The 18,129-nt window shown below is 38.8% G+C and overlaps 1 protein-coding gene across 1 annotated transcript; it reads right to left on the minus strand.

Annotated features, from left to right (window-relative positions):
• Positions 1 to 440: 440 nt before the first annotated feature.
• Positions 441 to 16,712, minus strand: mrps21 (mitochondrial ribosomal protein S21). The gene is made up of 2 exons (XM_039767600.1): positions 16,555 to 16,712; positions 441 to 931 (listed from the first exon to the last, which is right to left on the minus strand). The coding sequence occupies exons 1-2, from the start codon at positions 16,635 to 16,637 to the stop codon at positions 751 to 753; spliced, it is 264 nt and encodes an 87-aa protein (XP_039623534.1). The 5' UTR covers positions 16,638 to 16,712; the 3' UTR covers positions 441 to 750.
• Positions 16,713 to 18,129: the final 1,417 nt, after the last annotated feature.

Genomic DNA, 18,129 nt, shown 5'->3' on the forward strand with positions numbered 1-18,129 from the left:
TCTACACTAAGTACATAACTAAAAATAGTTTCAATAAGTGGTCTTATGCTCCTCATCAATACATTACTCATCAGATACAGTTCTGGTAAATTATTCAGCTTAGTCTTGGCAAAAGGTGTAAGGGCCAAAAAAATAATTGTTTTAATCAAGCACAATTATTTTTTTTCTAAAATACTTTTATAATTGTAACATAGTAACAGTTCGTTCTGGGCTGAGTGACGTCTTTTATGCCTATGAAAGCATGATCTGTGTACAGGGGTAAACTGTTGTTTTGCTAACAAAAAATTTGGAGCTAGACTGCCTTGACCAAAATGCTAAAAAAGCTGAATGATCAACATGAATAAACCGAGAAACAAAATGTAAGCTGCTGGTGATTAAGAATAAAAAATGTACCCATTCACAAAGTTCTGAAAAGAAAAAAAAACAAATGACAGAAAACCTTGCTGCAGTTTTATGTTTATTTTCACTAGGATTAATAATAATAATCAATGCATCTTCTCCTTTCTTGGATTCTTGATGAAATGGGAATGCTTACAGAATCCTGAAGCCACACAGTCATTTAAAGCACTTTTTTATGAAAGCAATGAATTAGCATTTCAACTGAAGTAGATTTCTGTCATCTATCCTTTGCCCCTGCAGTAGGCTTGGACTTCCAATGGCATAAAAAAACAAGCAGGTACAGATAATGAATGGATACTGAGTTATAAAACAGACAGGTCACTGATCATTTCATCTGTATTACAGCCACAGCTAACAGCCCATCCAAGGGTCTGGTCTATTCTTCCTCATTAGAAAGGCAATCTTCCTTCCCATTTCCATGTTATAGATACGCCGACAAGCTTCATAGCTTTCCCTTTGCCGTTGTCGACAAGGCTTCTCATAATATCTCCTCCTTTTTGCTTCCTCAATGATTCCATCTGTGGTTAGAATCCTAAAGACAAGCAGTAGAAAAAGTAGTAAAAACAAATGTATTCTGTTCTGACATACTATAATTAATAATTTTTAATCGATATTTAAAATTTTCAATAGGCAATCAGCTTAAAGGGATGTGGATATAAAAAATGAAAATATAAACATGCTGTAAAAGGGAAACGAAAAAGAAGCCAGGCGTGCAAACTAATACAATGACAAGAAAGTAACTGAAATCAAAATATGTGCCATTCACACTGAAATGTGTGGATAGATAGATATACAGTAGCTTAGGAATAAAACTTTTCCAATGCACATTCATGTTCGATCTTTTCACAATACCACCGTATTATTTTGTTTACTGTTTTGTACTATTTTTATGTTCTGTGTTGCTGCTGGAGCAAATGAATTTGCTTTCAGAGATGTGTTAAGTTGTCTATCCATCAGTATCGTAAAAACATTTTTCCCCCTGTGAAGAAACAGCAACATAATGCAGAAAATGGACATTAAAAAAAAATTAAATCATGCACATTAAAAGGGGCATGTACAATGTACACAATGATGCAGTAGTCCCATATGGAAATACTGCAAACTCCAAAAAGTATAAAAGAGAATGTTAGAAATAGGATCAGGAGGATTAGAACTAGTTTAGCATAATTATGTGCTGAAATGCCTTTGGAGAAGCCATTCTCATCCTTTTTAACTCAATAAGTACATGGCGGAGTGGTGGCTCTGAGGCTAGGGATCTGCACTGGCAATCGGAAGGTTGCCAGTTCAAATCCCGAAAATGCCTTAAGCAAGGCCCTTAACCTGCAATTGCTGAGTGCTTTGAGTAGTGAGAAAAGTGCTATATAAATGCAAAGAATTATTATTATTATTATTGATAGGATGACTACTGGGACAGAAAGTTTATATCATTTCTAACTGTTGCTTTACCCCATTCTTAAATGCAAAACAATTTTGCTCTGCTCATCTGTCATGCTCACAGCATACATATGTTGTTGAAACAGCACAATAGATGAATGTGCCTGTTTTTCTACCTGTGTGATAGTTTCGACCAAAACCATATCAATATCCATTTGAATGCTGTTAAGGAATTAGCTTTATTAAGTTAATGCCTGACTCTAAGTGCTTCCAGATGGCAATACTGTCTGAGTACTGGAATATGAGTTTCTCAGCTGCTCAAACATTAGGATAGACAATAAAAGAAAAAATGGTACTAAGAAATGCTGCCCACATGAAGGGTGTACGACTTTGCTTTATTTGTTGGCATTTTCTCATTGTTAACTTCCCCATTTTGTTTAAAAAAAATCCTTAGCATGGCTGTGAACCACATACAGTCATCCATCCATCCATCCATCCATCTTCCAAAATCGAAAGCCGGAGCCTATCCCAACAACCACAAGGCAGCAACAATCCCTTGATGGTGAAGCAGTCCATCAGGGCACATATGGGCCAATTTAGCATTTCCAGTTCACTAAACCTGCATAACCTTTTAAACTGTGAGAGGAAATTGGAACAACTTGAGGAAACCAATGCAGACACAGGGAGCACCTGGGGCACAAACCTGGGTCTCCTTACTAGGAGGCGGCAGCAGCAGCATTACCAACTGTGCCAACAAGCCGCCACTTTCAAATAATAAAGATACAGTACAAATTTTAGAATTCAATATATTATAAACATTTTTAAATGTGATCTTTGTGAACCACCACCTAAGATGGAACTGAGGTGCATTTGACAAATAGGGGACAAAGCTAATCTTAACTTGTATTTCAAAAACGGTTTCCCTATTGCACTTGCTGAATGTTTGAAAATTCCTAATAAAATAATCAGGCAACATATTCACTGCCAGGGTCGGGAATCCTTTTTGGGAAGGGGGTTGGGTAGCCAGGACCACAAGGTTAAATTAATCAGGCAGCTTAGACCGCCGCAATCCAACTGAAACTTACAGGCACTCTGACGTAAGCAATGGTTGGTGAAAATAATGAATGAGAGGCCTGGATCACATGATTCAAGTAGTGTAGCAGACACGTGTTAGGACTTTATGCTGCATCAACCACAAAAGAACATGCCATGTGCAATTGTTTGGAGGAGACTTAGACACTAACCATTTCAGAACTGCAGACAGTAAAACAAGGTGTTAACAAACACATGTTGCCCACAGATTTTCAACAGGACTGCTACACAGTATTGCAGTTTTTAATGTGCACCTATATATGCACATCCACTTATTTTTCAGCTTAAAGCAGATATCCAGAAGCCAAACTACGTTCAGATAAACAAAATTGGACTACTTCTGGCAGACATTTTTGGGATGGCTCTGTATTTACTGCTACTACAAAATATCTCATGAGACCAAAGTGATTACTGGCATCTTTTTCTATGTAGAATTTGATCTCTTCATAACAGTGTGCCCCTGCCCCCCAGTTTCATCCACATTCAAAATACCAGCATAACACAGTAAATGACGATTAGAAATTGTCAGGCAGATGCTTGTGTCCAATTACAACTGGTGAATGCTACAGTTCCCAGAAATCCCTGTAGCAGTGTTCTGCACACTGTATTTTTCGTGAAATCTGCATAATTAAATCTGAGGAAAACAGTATCATTGCACACAAAAAAGTCTCATGCAACATAACTGCCGTTTCAGAAATTAAGCTTAAGTGGAACCATGGGAGACAAACATCTAATAGTAAAAAGCTCTGTGTGTGCATATCATTATAATTCTACAGCTATTCTGGTTAGTATCTAAATCGAACTCAACTGATAGGTGGGTTATTTTTGAAAACAAAAGGACAAAAAACTGCAAATTTTATAAAAGTAACTTTTCACGTTCTGCTGGATATTTGATCGCTAAACTGCTCAAATTAAGGAACCTCTACTAAAACACGTTCAACTATTTCGAGACTTTCCTGTCCCAACATTCGCTTCTGTTAAAATAGCCGTCTGCGTCAGCCGCAATCTCTCGTTGGCAGCCTTCTGACTAAACACGCTGTTCCGCCGCAGCAATGTGCCTCAGACATGGGGCTGGAGCACGAAGTAAAGCAACCTTACATAACCGCGGCGGTGACCCAGCATGCACGCAGCTCATTGGTGGCGGCGGTGTCACAGGATTGAGGAGGAGCCAGAGGCAGCTGGGATTGGCCTTTATCACGGCGATAGGCGGGGAAAGCCACGCGAGGGATCGTGGCCAACGCTCCATTCAAAAGCAGGCCTTGCGTACTCTTGCCACCCCGAGGTAATCAGACCGCCTGCAGAAACATGTGCTGCCTTCTAAAGAAACACGATCCTCATTTAAATAACACACATGGTGTTGCACACGCGCCAGCGTCTACAATGCTAGAAGGTGAATCGTCGAAAAGCTTTGACGCTGCACGTTATTTACAAAAGTGGCCACAGCTGAGCAGGCTGAGGAATTCACTTTAATAGATGTGCAACAGACATGCGAAAAAAATCACAAGTCCGTGGTATGGAGTTTTAGAAACAAAATAAGCCGAGTGTCACTGCTGGAGAATGGAATATATAAAGCCCGTTATAATTACGAGGATTACAATGGCACTGAATTAGTGTCACTTCCTCTCAAAGCAAAACAATCCAACAGAAAATAAACAAACGAAATGGCAAATTCAGAATTACTTAGTGCAGACTATTTAGGTTTATAAAGTTACGTTACTTATGGCAGACAAACTAGTGCTGTAACACCATTAACGGTATCCAAGGTGTGTGTAGAGGTGGTTTTCCCCAGGAAAATCTAGCCCCCGTGTCCGCTTGTGCCGAATTGGACTGATCTCCTACCCATGTATACAACAGGAGGGGAAGTGACAGAAATGGACAGCCATGAAGGACTATAAACTGATTAACTGTGATTCCAGAAAAAAATGGATCTACCAAAGATGTAAATTAAACAAGATTAAAATAATTTTTTTATATTTTAGCCAAAATTGTGTTCCTAATAGAAATACCCTTAATAAAATAAAGAATACAACCTATATATTTAAAAATATGCAATTCTATTTTAAAAATAAAATAGGCATTCCACAAAATTGGTACTCTAACATAGAACAATTAATAGGATTTTAAGTAAGAACAAAGACATTGGGACATGGCCAAGAATACATTTTGAGGGGACAGGAACGTACACAAATTATAATTATGTTCATGATCCATCAGTCCAAACTGAAATAAAATTATTTGGGGGATTCAAATACAAGGACTTGTCTGATGAATCCCAGCTGCTGCAAATTATCACTGTACTGCTTTGTGAACAAAACACATTTGGTAATCAAAGGATACAGAGATTTCAGAGTATGTCCTTGTTTGACTAGTAATACTTGATGATAAGTAGTGCCAGAGAGTGGCAATGTGTTTCTTGTTGTTGTATAAAAAAGTAAGAATTTCATTGTATTTTGTACAAGCAACAAATCTGATTTTGATGTTTATTATTTATTTCATCTTTTGTTTACAGTAAATACTATTTGCAACCATGTTTATTTTATGAACCGACGACTTACATGAAAACAGATTTGTTAAATGAGGTCAAATTTAGCTTGTTGTTCCTTAAAACATTTTTGACTTTGGCCAGTCAGCCTTCATACATGAACTGAATAAAAGTTATCACACAGTATGTTATTTCTTATTTGTTTTGAAAGGAATTATGCTGCAGTGCAGTCATGAATAACAGAGTAATGGCTTTTGACTTCAAGCTGTTTTGACTAAATATATGAACTTCTTCAAATGACAGGCTGTGGTGCAGACAACACATTCTTCCCCTTTAGTTTTGAGGTAGGCAGCATGCTTGTTTAGGTGGTTACCTTTAAGATAATTAAAGAAACTTGTACTATTTTTTTCCTTATTTCAGCCAAACACTAAAGAGTTGCACACTGCTATTTTGTTGGGCATTCATGGTAAAGGTTAAAAAAAAAAGACCACATATTTGATATTTTACCCACCAAGATCACAGGTTAGTGAGGCGTATTTCTTCTGTTGCATGTACTTAATGTGTCAGTCAGTGCATTTATATACACAAATGGGTTAAAGTGAATAACATGATTAAGGCAGAAACTAGGTTTCTTAGAAATCCATTTTTACATGCACAAGTAATGTTCTGGAGTTCTTTCTCCTTTGTCAAAATACTTCAATGTCATCATAACCCACCGTGAGTACAAAAGTATGCCTGACACCTGTGACCACTTCTTGTGTTTTATAAATATGTTTAGTCACGTTGATGCTTTATTTATAGGTGTCTGTTACTGGAATGCCCACAGCTTGTTTTTCTGCTTAGCTGTGAGATTGAGCCTCGCAAAGGACTTGGTACATGTGCTTCTTGCCTTACACCCAGTGCTGCTGAAACAACAACTCCTCCTCTGGTATTTTTACTTTAATAAGTACTGCTTTAGGTTACTTGTTACCTTAAAAAATAATATATGTAACATTTACTACCTTTTAAAATATTACCATACTGCTCAAGAATGTGTTACAGTTTAGCACTGTACGTTCAGCTCATCAGCATAATTTTATTAATTTCTGAAAAACAGACAGTTTAATTCAGCCAGTAGGAGGAATAATGTGAATGCCCATACATTTGCCTCTGGAAATGTATTCTGTGGATGCTTCTATCCATGGCTGCTGAAAGAGTGTGCAAAGCAAATACATGCGCAGGCTAAGAGAGAGCAGTGGACATGTGCAGACTACAAAATCCTTAACTGTAACCCGTTTTTTTTTTTTTGGTTTGGGTTTACAAGGCTACATAACTGGCTTGTTTGAAAAGAAATCTACCTCTGTTAATCAGGTTTCTCGGTGGCTAATAACCCGACTTGTCTAACTGAAATAAGGGTTTACATGACATTTTAAGAAATCAAATTTATGTGAATAACCGGGTTATTGAAGCACATGTAAACGCACTGGCTGCATTGGCCTAGTATATTGGAATAACATTGGCACTGGGCTTAACAGTTTTTATTTTATTTAAATATTATCAATTGAATCCTTACTGGTACTGCATCCAACCACTACCCATGGGTGGTAACGCCTACAAAGCAGCTACACCCAGTTTTTCAGACTGAGCCCAACAGGGCTACGTGAGCCACCTGGCCACCAGATGCTCACTGTCAGTATATCACGCTCAGGCCTGGTGCAGGAGTGGAGTGCATCTTTATTCTGGGCAAAGTTCTCTTAGACTTAGACAATTCATAAGTGTCAAATTATAGATGGTGCTTTGTATGCAAACGTGTGATATGGCAGGGTAACCCTGTCAAGTGCACATATTTCGTAAACAACACAGCTAAGTTCCACTGAGGTACACAAGCCCAACACGGCAAGGTCACAAAACTAGAAAGGGACAACAACTCCACGTGACAGACTGAGAATCACAGTAATATAGGGGGGGGGGTATAGGGTGGGGGGCTTAGAGTAGAATTGCTATTTCTCTGGATTGACAGGAGCCAGTTAAGGTTGTTTGGACATATAGTTAGGATCCCCATACAATGCATTGGCTCACTGGGAGAAAACCAAGAAGCAGGCCTGGAACACGCTGGAGGGATTATATACCTTGACTTTTCTAGAAGTGTCTGAGTATTCCACAGCCGGTCTAGTGAAAACAGCTACCATTAGGATGAATTTGGTCAGTATTCTGCATGCTTCTACCAAGACACTCACAAGGAAAAGCTGAAAGAACTGGACAATGGTGATGCCAACTTAACAGTCTTAACTGATAAACTGATTTAAATGCTCTAAAACATAATCAGTTAAACTGTAACAACTTACTAAAATCTATCAAGATAAGACTAACTGTACTAATCAACTATAACATCAGGAAAAGCTGCTATTTTGATTAAGATATCATTCAGTGTTGCATAATTTAAAACTTGCACATAATCACTGGTTATGTTACTTTACTTGACATATCCTATAATAAAATGATAAATTCTAGAGATTGCATAACACTTATCGGAAGAAAGTGAGCAGCACAGTGATCTAACTGAATGAGCTAAAATTAGATATAATTTTAGTAGCAGTGTCCCACTTTTATGAAGCACATATAGACACATTCTTTGAAACACACAATAGCTAGGTTGATACTTTTAAAAATACATGGAGGAGGGGAGGATATGATTTCTTTGCCACTAAAAATCATCTTGGGAATGACAAAATCAAAAACTTTATGCAATTAGCTGTAAATCAGGGGCCCTCAATTATTAAAAGCACATAAACAATAGAAAGATTTTTTGCATATTTCATGCTTCCCATTTTTCCTGTTCCTCTACAAAATTTGACATTAAAATCATTAAATGGCAACCTTTTGTAGGGTGTGTCCCCGAGACTTATTAATTGTCATCGCGAAGCAGAGCCTTACTGGAAATTTGAGGCATTTCAATTTAAATGGGAGATCAGGGGGTATAACGGTGATGCCAGGAATACATTCAGAGTGTGGCGCTCTGCTGCTTTTTTTGTGTAGTTGCCTTCACACAGCCTCTCCGCTGCTTTATAAACGAACGCCATATAAAGCCATCACCTTGTCAATTGTGTAATGTGTTTTTTGAACAGGTTTGATGCATGGAAGTGATCACTTGTACTGCGTTCAGTAAATTCACGTGAGCTGCTCTCGTGTGATGTTGCGATGTCCACGGCTTAATTTAATGTTAAGTAAGATCCGGCACTTAAAAGTTTCTGGCAGCACTCCGGTTGTAATATGACGAAGCTGCGCGAGGATATGGTTGTAAATGCCAGTCGCTCGCTTCTTATTGTTTCGCTGCTTTCTCAATTATATAATGCATGTTTTCTTCAGCGCTTTTTGGAGCTCTTCCTGGTTTTGTACGTACTGCGTTGATAGTCAGTTCACGTGATTATGTGGGAGGCGTGATGATGTCACATGAAACTCGGCCCCCCCACGGCCATCCAGCTCAAATCCATTACATTATATGGAGAAAAATAGCTTCCAGTTATGACCATTACGCGTAGAATTTTGAAATGAAACCTGCCCAACTTTTGTAAGTAAGCTGTAAGGAATGAGCCTGCCAAATTTCAGCCTTCTACCTACACGGGAAGTTGGAGAATTAGTGATGAGTCAGTGAGGGCTTTGCCTTTTATTAGATATATATATATATATATATATATATATATATATATATATATATATATATATATATGTGTGTGTGTGTGTGTGTGTATATACGTCTGCTTTGGAATAAGTCCAACTTGGTATACGTCCTGTTTGGACACAAAACATTTTGTTTGGTATACGACCTTTGTTTGGAATACGACTCGTGTGCTAACCTTGTTTACCTCTCTCGAGACAAAGCCACGACTGCCCATGAGCGTTAGTGCGCCAGTTGCTAGCATTCAGTGAACAACCCGCGCTATAACACTCTGTGAACTTTCACGTGTGTGATATAGCGGGTCCACAGCTCCTGTCAAAGTCCAGCTTTGAAATAAATAATCACCGCACTCGCAGCTTGGTGAGGGGGCGTGGTGGTTATTTGGCTGAAGGCTGTCAGGGCGATTAGCGATGTGGGCGTTTTTCACCAAAGTGCACTTGTGAGGGACCATCCGCATTCATGATTGTTCCTGGGGCTGTTTATCTTGATAAACAGAAGCGCAAGTCAGCTAGAAGGGGAGTAAAAAGAAAAAAAAAGACGGGAGGTTGAGTGAGTGAGAGAGAGAGGGCTGCTTATCTTGATAAACAGAAGCGCGAGTTGGCTTGAAGGGGAGTAAAAAGAAAGAACGGACGCAAGAGAGAGAGAGAGAGAGAGAGAGAGCGAGCGAGCGAGCGCATGGATAAAGTGGCTGAAGCAGGCAGTGCGAAGGTCAGCTGCAAGTAGGGCGACTCCCCAGTTGGGAAGCAGGCACCGGGCTTCTTGTTTGTTTTTTTTTTTTTAAAGAATGCTTCATGCTTTTAACTTCGTTGTTTTTAAGAATACTTTTTTCTATTGTTTTAACCTCCACGTTTCACTTCTGATTTTATGGATTATTTATTGGAACTTTGGAGACTGCACTTTAATTTGAACACCTTGTTTTGTTAATTGTTTTAATAAAAGCACTTTGCACTTTTTCACCATCCCCTTGCTTTGTTGTTACCGATGAGGTTAGCAGTGAGGCACATTACCGACGGTGTAGGGTTCAAGGGCTCCCCGGCAGCAGATGGGAGCATACAGCAAACCTGCATCATCACAACATGATTTTGTGTTTTTTTCATGTAAATTTGAATTGATTGTTGTATGAAGGTGGCATGCGTATCCAGGACATGGCTGTTGCATACCGTTTGCCGAGAACGACAGTATCTACGATTGTGAAAAACAAAGATGTTATTAAAAAGTAATGTGAGGTAAAATTTTCATTTATTTCATCTATTTGCTTTTGTATTTATGTATTTTAGTATTAAGCAGCGTTTAAATTATTTTATACAACCCTATCAATGTATAATATGCCAATAGCAATAGGATTTTTTTTTTTCATGGGAACGGATTAATAATTTTCCCATTATTTCTTATGGGAAAAATTTGTTTGGTATACGTCCTGTTTGGTATAAGTCAAAGGGTCTGGAACGGATTAAGGACGTATACCGAGGTTCCACTGTGTGTGTGTATATATATATATATACATATATATATATATATATATATATATATATATATACACACACACACACATACATACAAACATACAACTGACCTTTCAACAGCATTGAGTCAAAAATCCTTACAGTATCTTTTTTTGAACCTGTATAGTCAATTATGACTTCAGTCATCAAATTGATTTGATCTGGAGCTAAATTCTCGCACAGCAAATACAATTTGAGCCAGGCCCGGCTGTAGCCCTCCATCTCACACATCGCACACTCTTCAACAAACGCACTTCCTTATTCACTCCAGGACACCTCATCTATTCATCCACATGCACACAAGTCAAGTCTTCTTAAATCTGGCAAATTTATATCTGCAGTAGACAAGGAATCATTGTGCATGTTTTGTACTGAATTTATTTCTGCATTAATATTCTGAATGAGGAATCACAACGATTTAAATGTATTTTCTTACGAAAATCTACATTGCAAGTATAATATAACTTTTACTGATTAGCTTAATTCTAATTAATAATTCTCTTAGGTTTACACAATGTTGCAGAGTGTGCAACCTTTTCACATTCATAAATGTTCACTGTGTAATGGTTAATTCAGGAAATGGCTTCATATTGCTCCCTCTTGTGGCAAGAACGGGTAGGGTATGCATTACTAGCCCATTTCAGGGTGAACTGAATTCTGTTATCTCCAACAATTTGTATGCCATGGTTTCTAATTTTTGTCCTATGTTTCAATGACTTTTGATTTTATTTTATGGCCACAAAACAATATTTTTAGTAAGGTGAGAAATAAACAGGAAAGTTTTCAATTACTACAGTATCATTTTGTAGACTCAACTTTTGCACCAATAAAGGATCAGTTCAGTATTTTTCAAGTAAAATTTTTGTTCACAAGCATGGTATATATTAGTTGGTCACCTGAAGTCATGACCTTAACAGTACTAATTTTTTATTCCTTTTAAACATGTTCAATATAATTATCATCATGTGCACTTAGGCAGGCAGTGTGGTGAAGTGGTTAAGGCTTTGGACTTCAAACCCTGAGGTTGCGAGTTCAGACCTAACTACTGACACTGTGTGATCCTGAGGAAGTCACTTGACCTGCCTGTGCTCCAGTTGGAAAACCAAAAGAAATGCGAGCAGTTGTATCATGATTGTTGTAAGTCACCTTGGATAAAGGTATCAGCCAAAAAGTAAACATTTTTATGTTGGCCCTCCCATACAGAGACTGAATGTAACACCTTGTCAGTTGGTTTACAACTTCCAGCACAGCCAGCCTGAGGTAGCTGAAGCTTGACGAAGATATTCCTGACTGTCAGCTAGCTTTGCTGGCAGGGGCCTGTTGCCAGAAAGCCAGCCGTTGTTAAAACCTGGATATGAATGTTGCACCCAACTCAGCACAGTTCTAGCAGAATGGCTCTTAGAAGACTAAAGAGGCTCATAAGCTAGTCATCAACATTGGCAAAAAAAAAAAAATTGAATCCTTTCAGTCCCTAAACTCATTACTTATAGCTTTCTGTATGGAGGTAGCGATTCATATCTGTGTTTTTACTTCATGCAGTTATTAACAAGGGAATGTTTTGGATTCTAATCCTGAGAAGTGACAAGAGGTGGCCGATATAAACTCAGGAAAACTCAAGAAGTTCATTAATGCAAATACACAGCATTGGACCTCTTAAAAGTTAACTACTATAGCCTATACATCATATTCACCCCTTCTAAAGTTTTCAACAACAACAACAACATTTATTTATATAGCACATTTTCATACAAACAGTAGCTCAAAGTGCTTTACATATTAAAGAATAGAAAAATGAAAGACATAATTATAAAAAATAAATCAACATTAACATCGAATAAGAGTAAGGTTCAATGGCCAGGGGACAGAAAAACAAAAACTCCAGACGGCTGGAGAAAAAATAAAATCTGTAGGGATTCCAGACCATGATACCGCCCAGTCCCCTCTGGGCAAGTCCCCTCTGGGTTTTAATATGTTTGTCACATTAATGTTCATTATAATAAATAATGGCTTGGAGCTTTGAATTATACATGCAAGGCGTCATTTAGTTGGTTTGACTGTATTTACTTACTGTCGCAGATGGCGGGGGGGGTGGGGTGGTGGCGCGCGACCCTGCCGAGACGCCCAGGAGCACCGGAGGAGGGCTCACACCACCCCCAGACCATGTGGGGGCGACCGCCCTGGTGCCTATGGGGACCACGGGTACAGAGCTTTGAAGCTCAACCCTGTAGGGGTCTGTGGTCACTGCCAGGTGGCGCCCCAATGCCTTGGGAGCCCTGGACCTCAGCACTTCTGCCACATCCAGTGCTGGGGGGAAGAGGAGGAGGGGCACCCGGAGTGCTTCTGGGGATGCAGCCGGCACTTCTGCCACACTGGAGGGTGCCGGTGGAAGATTGCCAGGAAGCACCTGGAGCACATCCGGGGGCGTATAAAAGGGGCTGCCTCCCTTCATGAGGACCTGAGTCGGGTGGAAGAAAGACGAGGTCTTGGAGGAGGCAAGGAGGCGGCCTGAAGAAGTCAGGCATTGGACTGGTGGCATGGACTTTGGTGTTGTGTATTACTTTAATGTAAATATGGAACTGTCTATTAGACGTGTGTTGGGTGAGTTGAACGTGTCTGCCTGTCTGTGTCTGGGCCGACCACCACACTGCTTGATCAAGGGTGTCAGCATTTCCCACTTTCTCTGAAATGTTGTGTACAGATGGGTCAGAGATGGCAGAAATATATACAAATTCTTCTTTATAAATTCTGACTTTTGTATGCAAAGTTGCGTATGCACGTCAGTCCTCATGTGTACACAAGTTTTGTAAATATCTGGCCCCTACCCGTTAAATTTAATTTTAAGATTCAACAACATTATACAAAAAAAGCTTTAAAACACAATTTCATAAGGCAAATAAATTACATACCATGAATGTGAAAGAGTCACTGACTTTAGCAGTAACTGACTTTAAAAATACTAAACTTGTACTTTTAAGTCTTTTATGCAAGTACCAGAAATGTTTCTTAAAGTTGTTTTCTAACATAAAGCAATGCCATATTCAAAAAACTGTTTTGAGTTTAAGTGCTCTGAAATAAAAACATTATAGAGTGCAGGATTAAATTGTCATATTGTAAAATTAAATATTTTAAGGGCCTACACAACTTTACTGTACATATTTATACTTCCAAAAAAAAAGAATGTTTGTTTGTTAAATGCACAGTAGGTATAGAAAAGAATCATCCCCTTTGAAAATAATTACATTTTGTTTCTTTACAGCCTAAAATGAAAACACAAATAAAAATATTTTTTCAACTTTATTTAGCTGATGTAACCTATAACATCCAAGTGAAAAATGATATAGCAACAGTTTTGAAAAACAATAAATGAAAAAACAAATAACTGATAGTGATAAAGGATTACCCTGTCCCAAACAAGACTTGTAAATTCAATCAGGTGTAAGCAGTCACTTTCTCCATTGCACACCAAGGCTTCCACTTGTGATCACTTATAATCGGTGCGATTAGTTTAGTATGCAAACAGCTATTTCTGAAGCATTCCATTGCTTGGTAGTACAACTGAAAGCAAAGAAGTGACTATGGGTGACAAGGCACTTCCAAAATCTCAGGGATAAAGTTGTAGACAAGCACAAGTCAAGAGATAGATACAAAAAGATTTAAAAGGTGTTTTCAATCCCAAGGAGCCCAGTAAAGTCCATAATCAAGAAGTGGATAATGTTTGGTACTGCTACAAGTAGGACACTCCCTGGATCAGGCTGTCCCTCCAAATTGAATGGAAAAGCGATGAGAAAACCAGTCAGAGAAGCTACCAATAGGGCCAATGGCAACTTTGATGAAGTTACAAGACTTTACAGCAAAGAGCAGTCATTGTGTGCATGTGACAATATCAGAAGCACTCCACAAATGTGACTTGTATGGGAGGGTTGCAAGAAAAAAGCCATTTCTCAAGAAAGGCCACATTATGTCTTGTTTGAGCCTTGCCAAAACGCACCCTGAAGATTCTGAGACCAATTGGAAAAAGGTGTTATGGTCAAATGAGAACAAAGTCAAACTATTTGGCCTCAACGCCAAACAGTACACCTGGCAGAAAGTCGATCCAGTTCACCACTCAAAACATACCAAACCTACAGTAGAGCATGGAGGTGGTAGCATCCTGTTGTGGGCGAGTCTCTTTGCAGCAGGGACTGGGGCACTTGTCAAGGTAGAAGGAAAAATGGACTGGGCAAAACAGTCAAATTTTGCAAAAAACCTGCTGTCTTCTGCCAGAAAGCTGAAGACTGGAAGAAGGTTTACATTTCATCATTACAATGACCAATATTACACAGCAAAATTGGCCGCACAATGGCTGAAGGAGAAAAAAAGTGAATGTCATTGTGTGGCCTAGTCAGAGCCTAGACTTAAACCCTATTGACAATGTATGGAATGATTTGAAGCTTGAAGCCCACCAAAGGTCACCATCCAATTTGACTGTTTTGTAAAGAAGAGAGGGTAAATACTGCTCTGTAGAGATGTACCAAGTTGGTAGAAAAGCATCCCAATAGAGTCATGGCTGTAATCAAACAAAAAGGTGGTTCCACAAAGTACTGGCACAATTCAAACTTTTAGTTTTTTATTTATTTTTCCAAACTGTTGCTTATTTATCATTGACTTAGATGTTATAGGTTGCATTGAGTATATAAAATGGGGGTGGGCGTGGGGTCTGATATTTTTGTGTGTTTTTATTTTAGGCTTTAAAGCAACACAATGTGAATATTTTCAAAGGAAGCCATTCTTTTCTATACCCACTGTGTCTGTGTATACATACATATTTTATATATAAATACACACATACATACACACACACACATACATACATATCCCATTGTTAATGTGTGTATGTATGTGTATATGTATCTGTCTGGCTGCTATGTCTGTCATTCCAAAAGATGGCACATCACTACAGATTTTTATTACGAAAAATGTTAAAATTATGCCATATGTTGCAATAACCAATGCAATGCACCATTCCTACATATACTACAAAATATATTTCAATAGATTGTGCACTGCAGAAGTGAAAGATGAGGTCTACGTTGACGAGTTAGATTTCAAAGGGGTAGCATGACTATATCAAATTCTATCTATCTAAACACAACATATTTATGACAAGAAGTACGTTTTTGTTACCACTAGTTAAGCAAGAAATGACTATTGAACGTCTTTACTATATTTTACAGTAAAGGCTATTACTTTTATTTTTGTTACTTAATACGCCCTTCGTGAAAACAATTAAAGTCTCTATAGGGTAGTAACAATGACACAAGTAGCCCAAAGTCTCCTGCCTAATTTTTTTAATATAAATTTCATCCATCTACATAATTTTGTCGGCTTATCTCAACTCAATGTTATTAAAGATAAATGGGGATATTAAATGATTTGTCCGCATTACTGCGTTTGTCCTTGAAATGCCCCATGTTGAATGCTGAGGCAATGTACAAAATTTCACAATATCTCCAAAAATAATTCGTTTCTTCTCATTTCTCGACTGTAAAACACACATTAATGGGCCATGATTTATGCAGACCTTTCCATTCCCACATGGACACTGTGCCCACAAGAAGTTGCCATTGTAATACATTTTCCCCACCTGCTACGTTTTTCGCGGTCACGTTAAAATAATCGTTAAAAAGAAGACAAACGAAACACCAGTTCGTATGCAAGCACAGTTCTTGGTAATCAAATATTGTGCTTTCGCATACGAATATGACACAGAAATACAAACTATATATTTAACGCCTGGCAATACTCTTTGACCGTTTGCGAAAGGGTATTCCGTTGCCGTGAATACTCCCATAAATGTATAATTTGGGCTCCTTATAGTATTCACATACTGTAGTCACGCTTGTTCGTGCATCTGTACGATTTATAAACAGCCGAATGTGAAATTCTAAGTAAAATAGGCCTTGATTCCTGGTTCAGTCAAGTACTATCAACGAAAAAAACAATGTACAGATATATAGATCTCCATCAGTACTACTTTTTCTACACAAAAACATGTATTACAGCAACTCTACCTGTTCAATGTCTTATAAGCGGCATCTACATTTCCATTCTGCACCATTACTGTCCGGGCCACAAACTTCAAGTGAGACGCCATTATTGGAGGTGCAATACTTAGTAACGTCCTGACAGCCTACGGCGCACTAGACGGAGGGTTCCGAGAAGCGGGGTTAATAGTAGAGACAGAGGCTCTCGGTAGAGCTGTTGAGAACAAATAGAGTAAGCATAGGCACGTGTTAATAAAATGTATTTAAGAAATAATTAAATATTAAACTCATAACAGTCCGTTAATATTTAAAATCCAGTATATTCACAATGTAAAGCTCAACGACCTCATGTCCTGCAGAGGGCAACCATGCTCTTTCAGAGTGCAGTTCTTCTACTGTTCTGGTTCTGAAATGTCGCTGTATTTACTGAACTGCCCTGCGCGTTTATCATTAGCTCGAATGTAGCATTCGACTAAAACAGTGCTTTTATTACTGTCAAAAGAACTCACTGGCAGGACTCAAAACATTTCCAGGCCCAAGAGTAAACAATTATTTTTATTTCTCTTGTATTGGGTGAAATGAAATAAGCCTGTCAGAGCCTATCTTAATCAGAATTCTTAATCAGTAAGAATATAGAGCCAGGCAACATTATTTACAGGGTCTGGGAATAATTATAGGTGCATTATTTGGTCTGGGTGTTAAATATTTTAGTAGCGCTCATTACTATAGTGTAACTTGGCAAATCAAGCAAAAAGAATCTAGCTCAGAATATATTATAAAAATGTTTATGTGTGACCTCTAATTATATTCTTTATTTATTCAGTTACCCTCTTTTTAATTTAGTATATGCTCATTGTCGAGTTCCCAGGGTCAGGTCAGGTTAGGTTGGGGAGTATACTCTGGTACAGTAAGTTGCCACACCCACCACTCAGCGAAACAGCTTGGGATCCTGGTTGGCAACCCCTCCCCAGGCAAACAAGTGGTCCAGTCCCACCCTCCGGAAATGACCATCTCTCTGCTGCAGCCAGGTGTTATATGGGTGTCCACTTGGCCTGGTCCAGCCACTCAGGTCCTTAACAATGAGGATCTTGAGAGCTGGATCACACATGACAGTAGTGGAGTAACTGTTGCTCCCTCACAATGGAGGTAATGTGTCTCATTTGGAACTCTGTGAGCAACTACTCATTTGACACAAAGTCAAACCAGTGGTATCCAAGAATTCTCCGAAAAGACACAGTGCCGAAGGAGTCCAGTCTTCATCTCAGGTCACTTGATAGCGTCCATACCTTGCAACCATATAGCAAGACAAGAAGCACCTCATGACCCCGCAAGCTCTCCCAGTCTGTCTGCTGACTTCAAAGGAAGAGCCACCAGAGACATGGATGATGCTGCAGAGGTAAGTAAACCTTTCAACAAGGTCAAGACTCTCTCCACAGACAGACATGCTGCTGATGCCTGTGCCCAAGAGGTTTTTAATGGCCTGGATCTTGGTTTTTATCCAGGACACTTGAAAGCCCAGACACTCAGACTCCTCGCTCGGTCTCCCGAGAGCCCCGATCAGAGCCTCCACTGACACTGTAAAGATCACAGCATTGTCAGCAA

Source organism: Polypterus senegalus, chromosome 1 (genome assembly GCF_016835505.1).
Source record: "Polypterus senegalus isolate Bchr_013 chromosome 1, ASM1683550v1, whole genome shotgun sequence".
NCBI lineage: Eukaryota > Metazoa > Chordata > Cladistia > Polypteriformes > Polypteridae > Polypterus > Polypterus senegalus.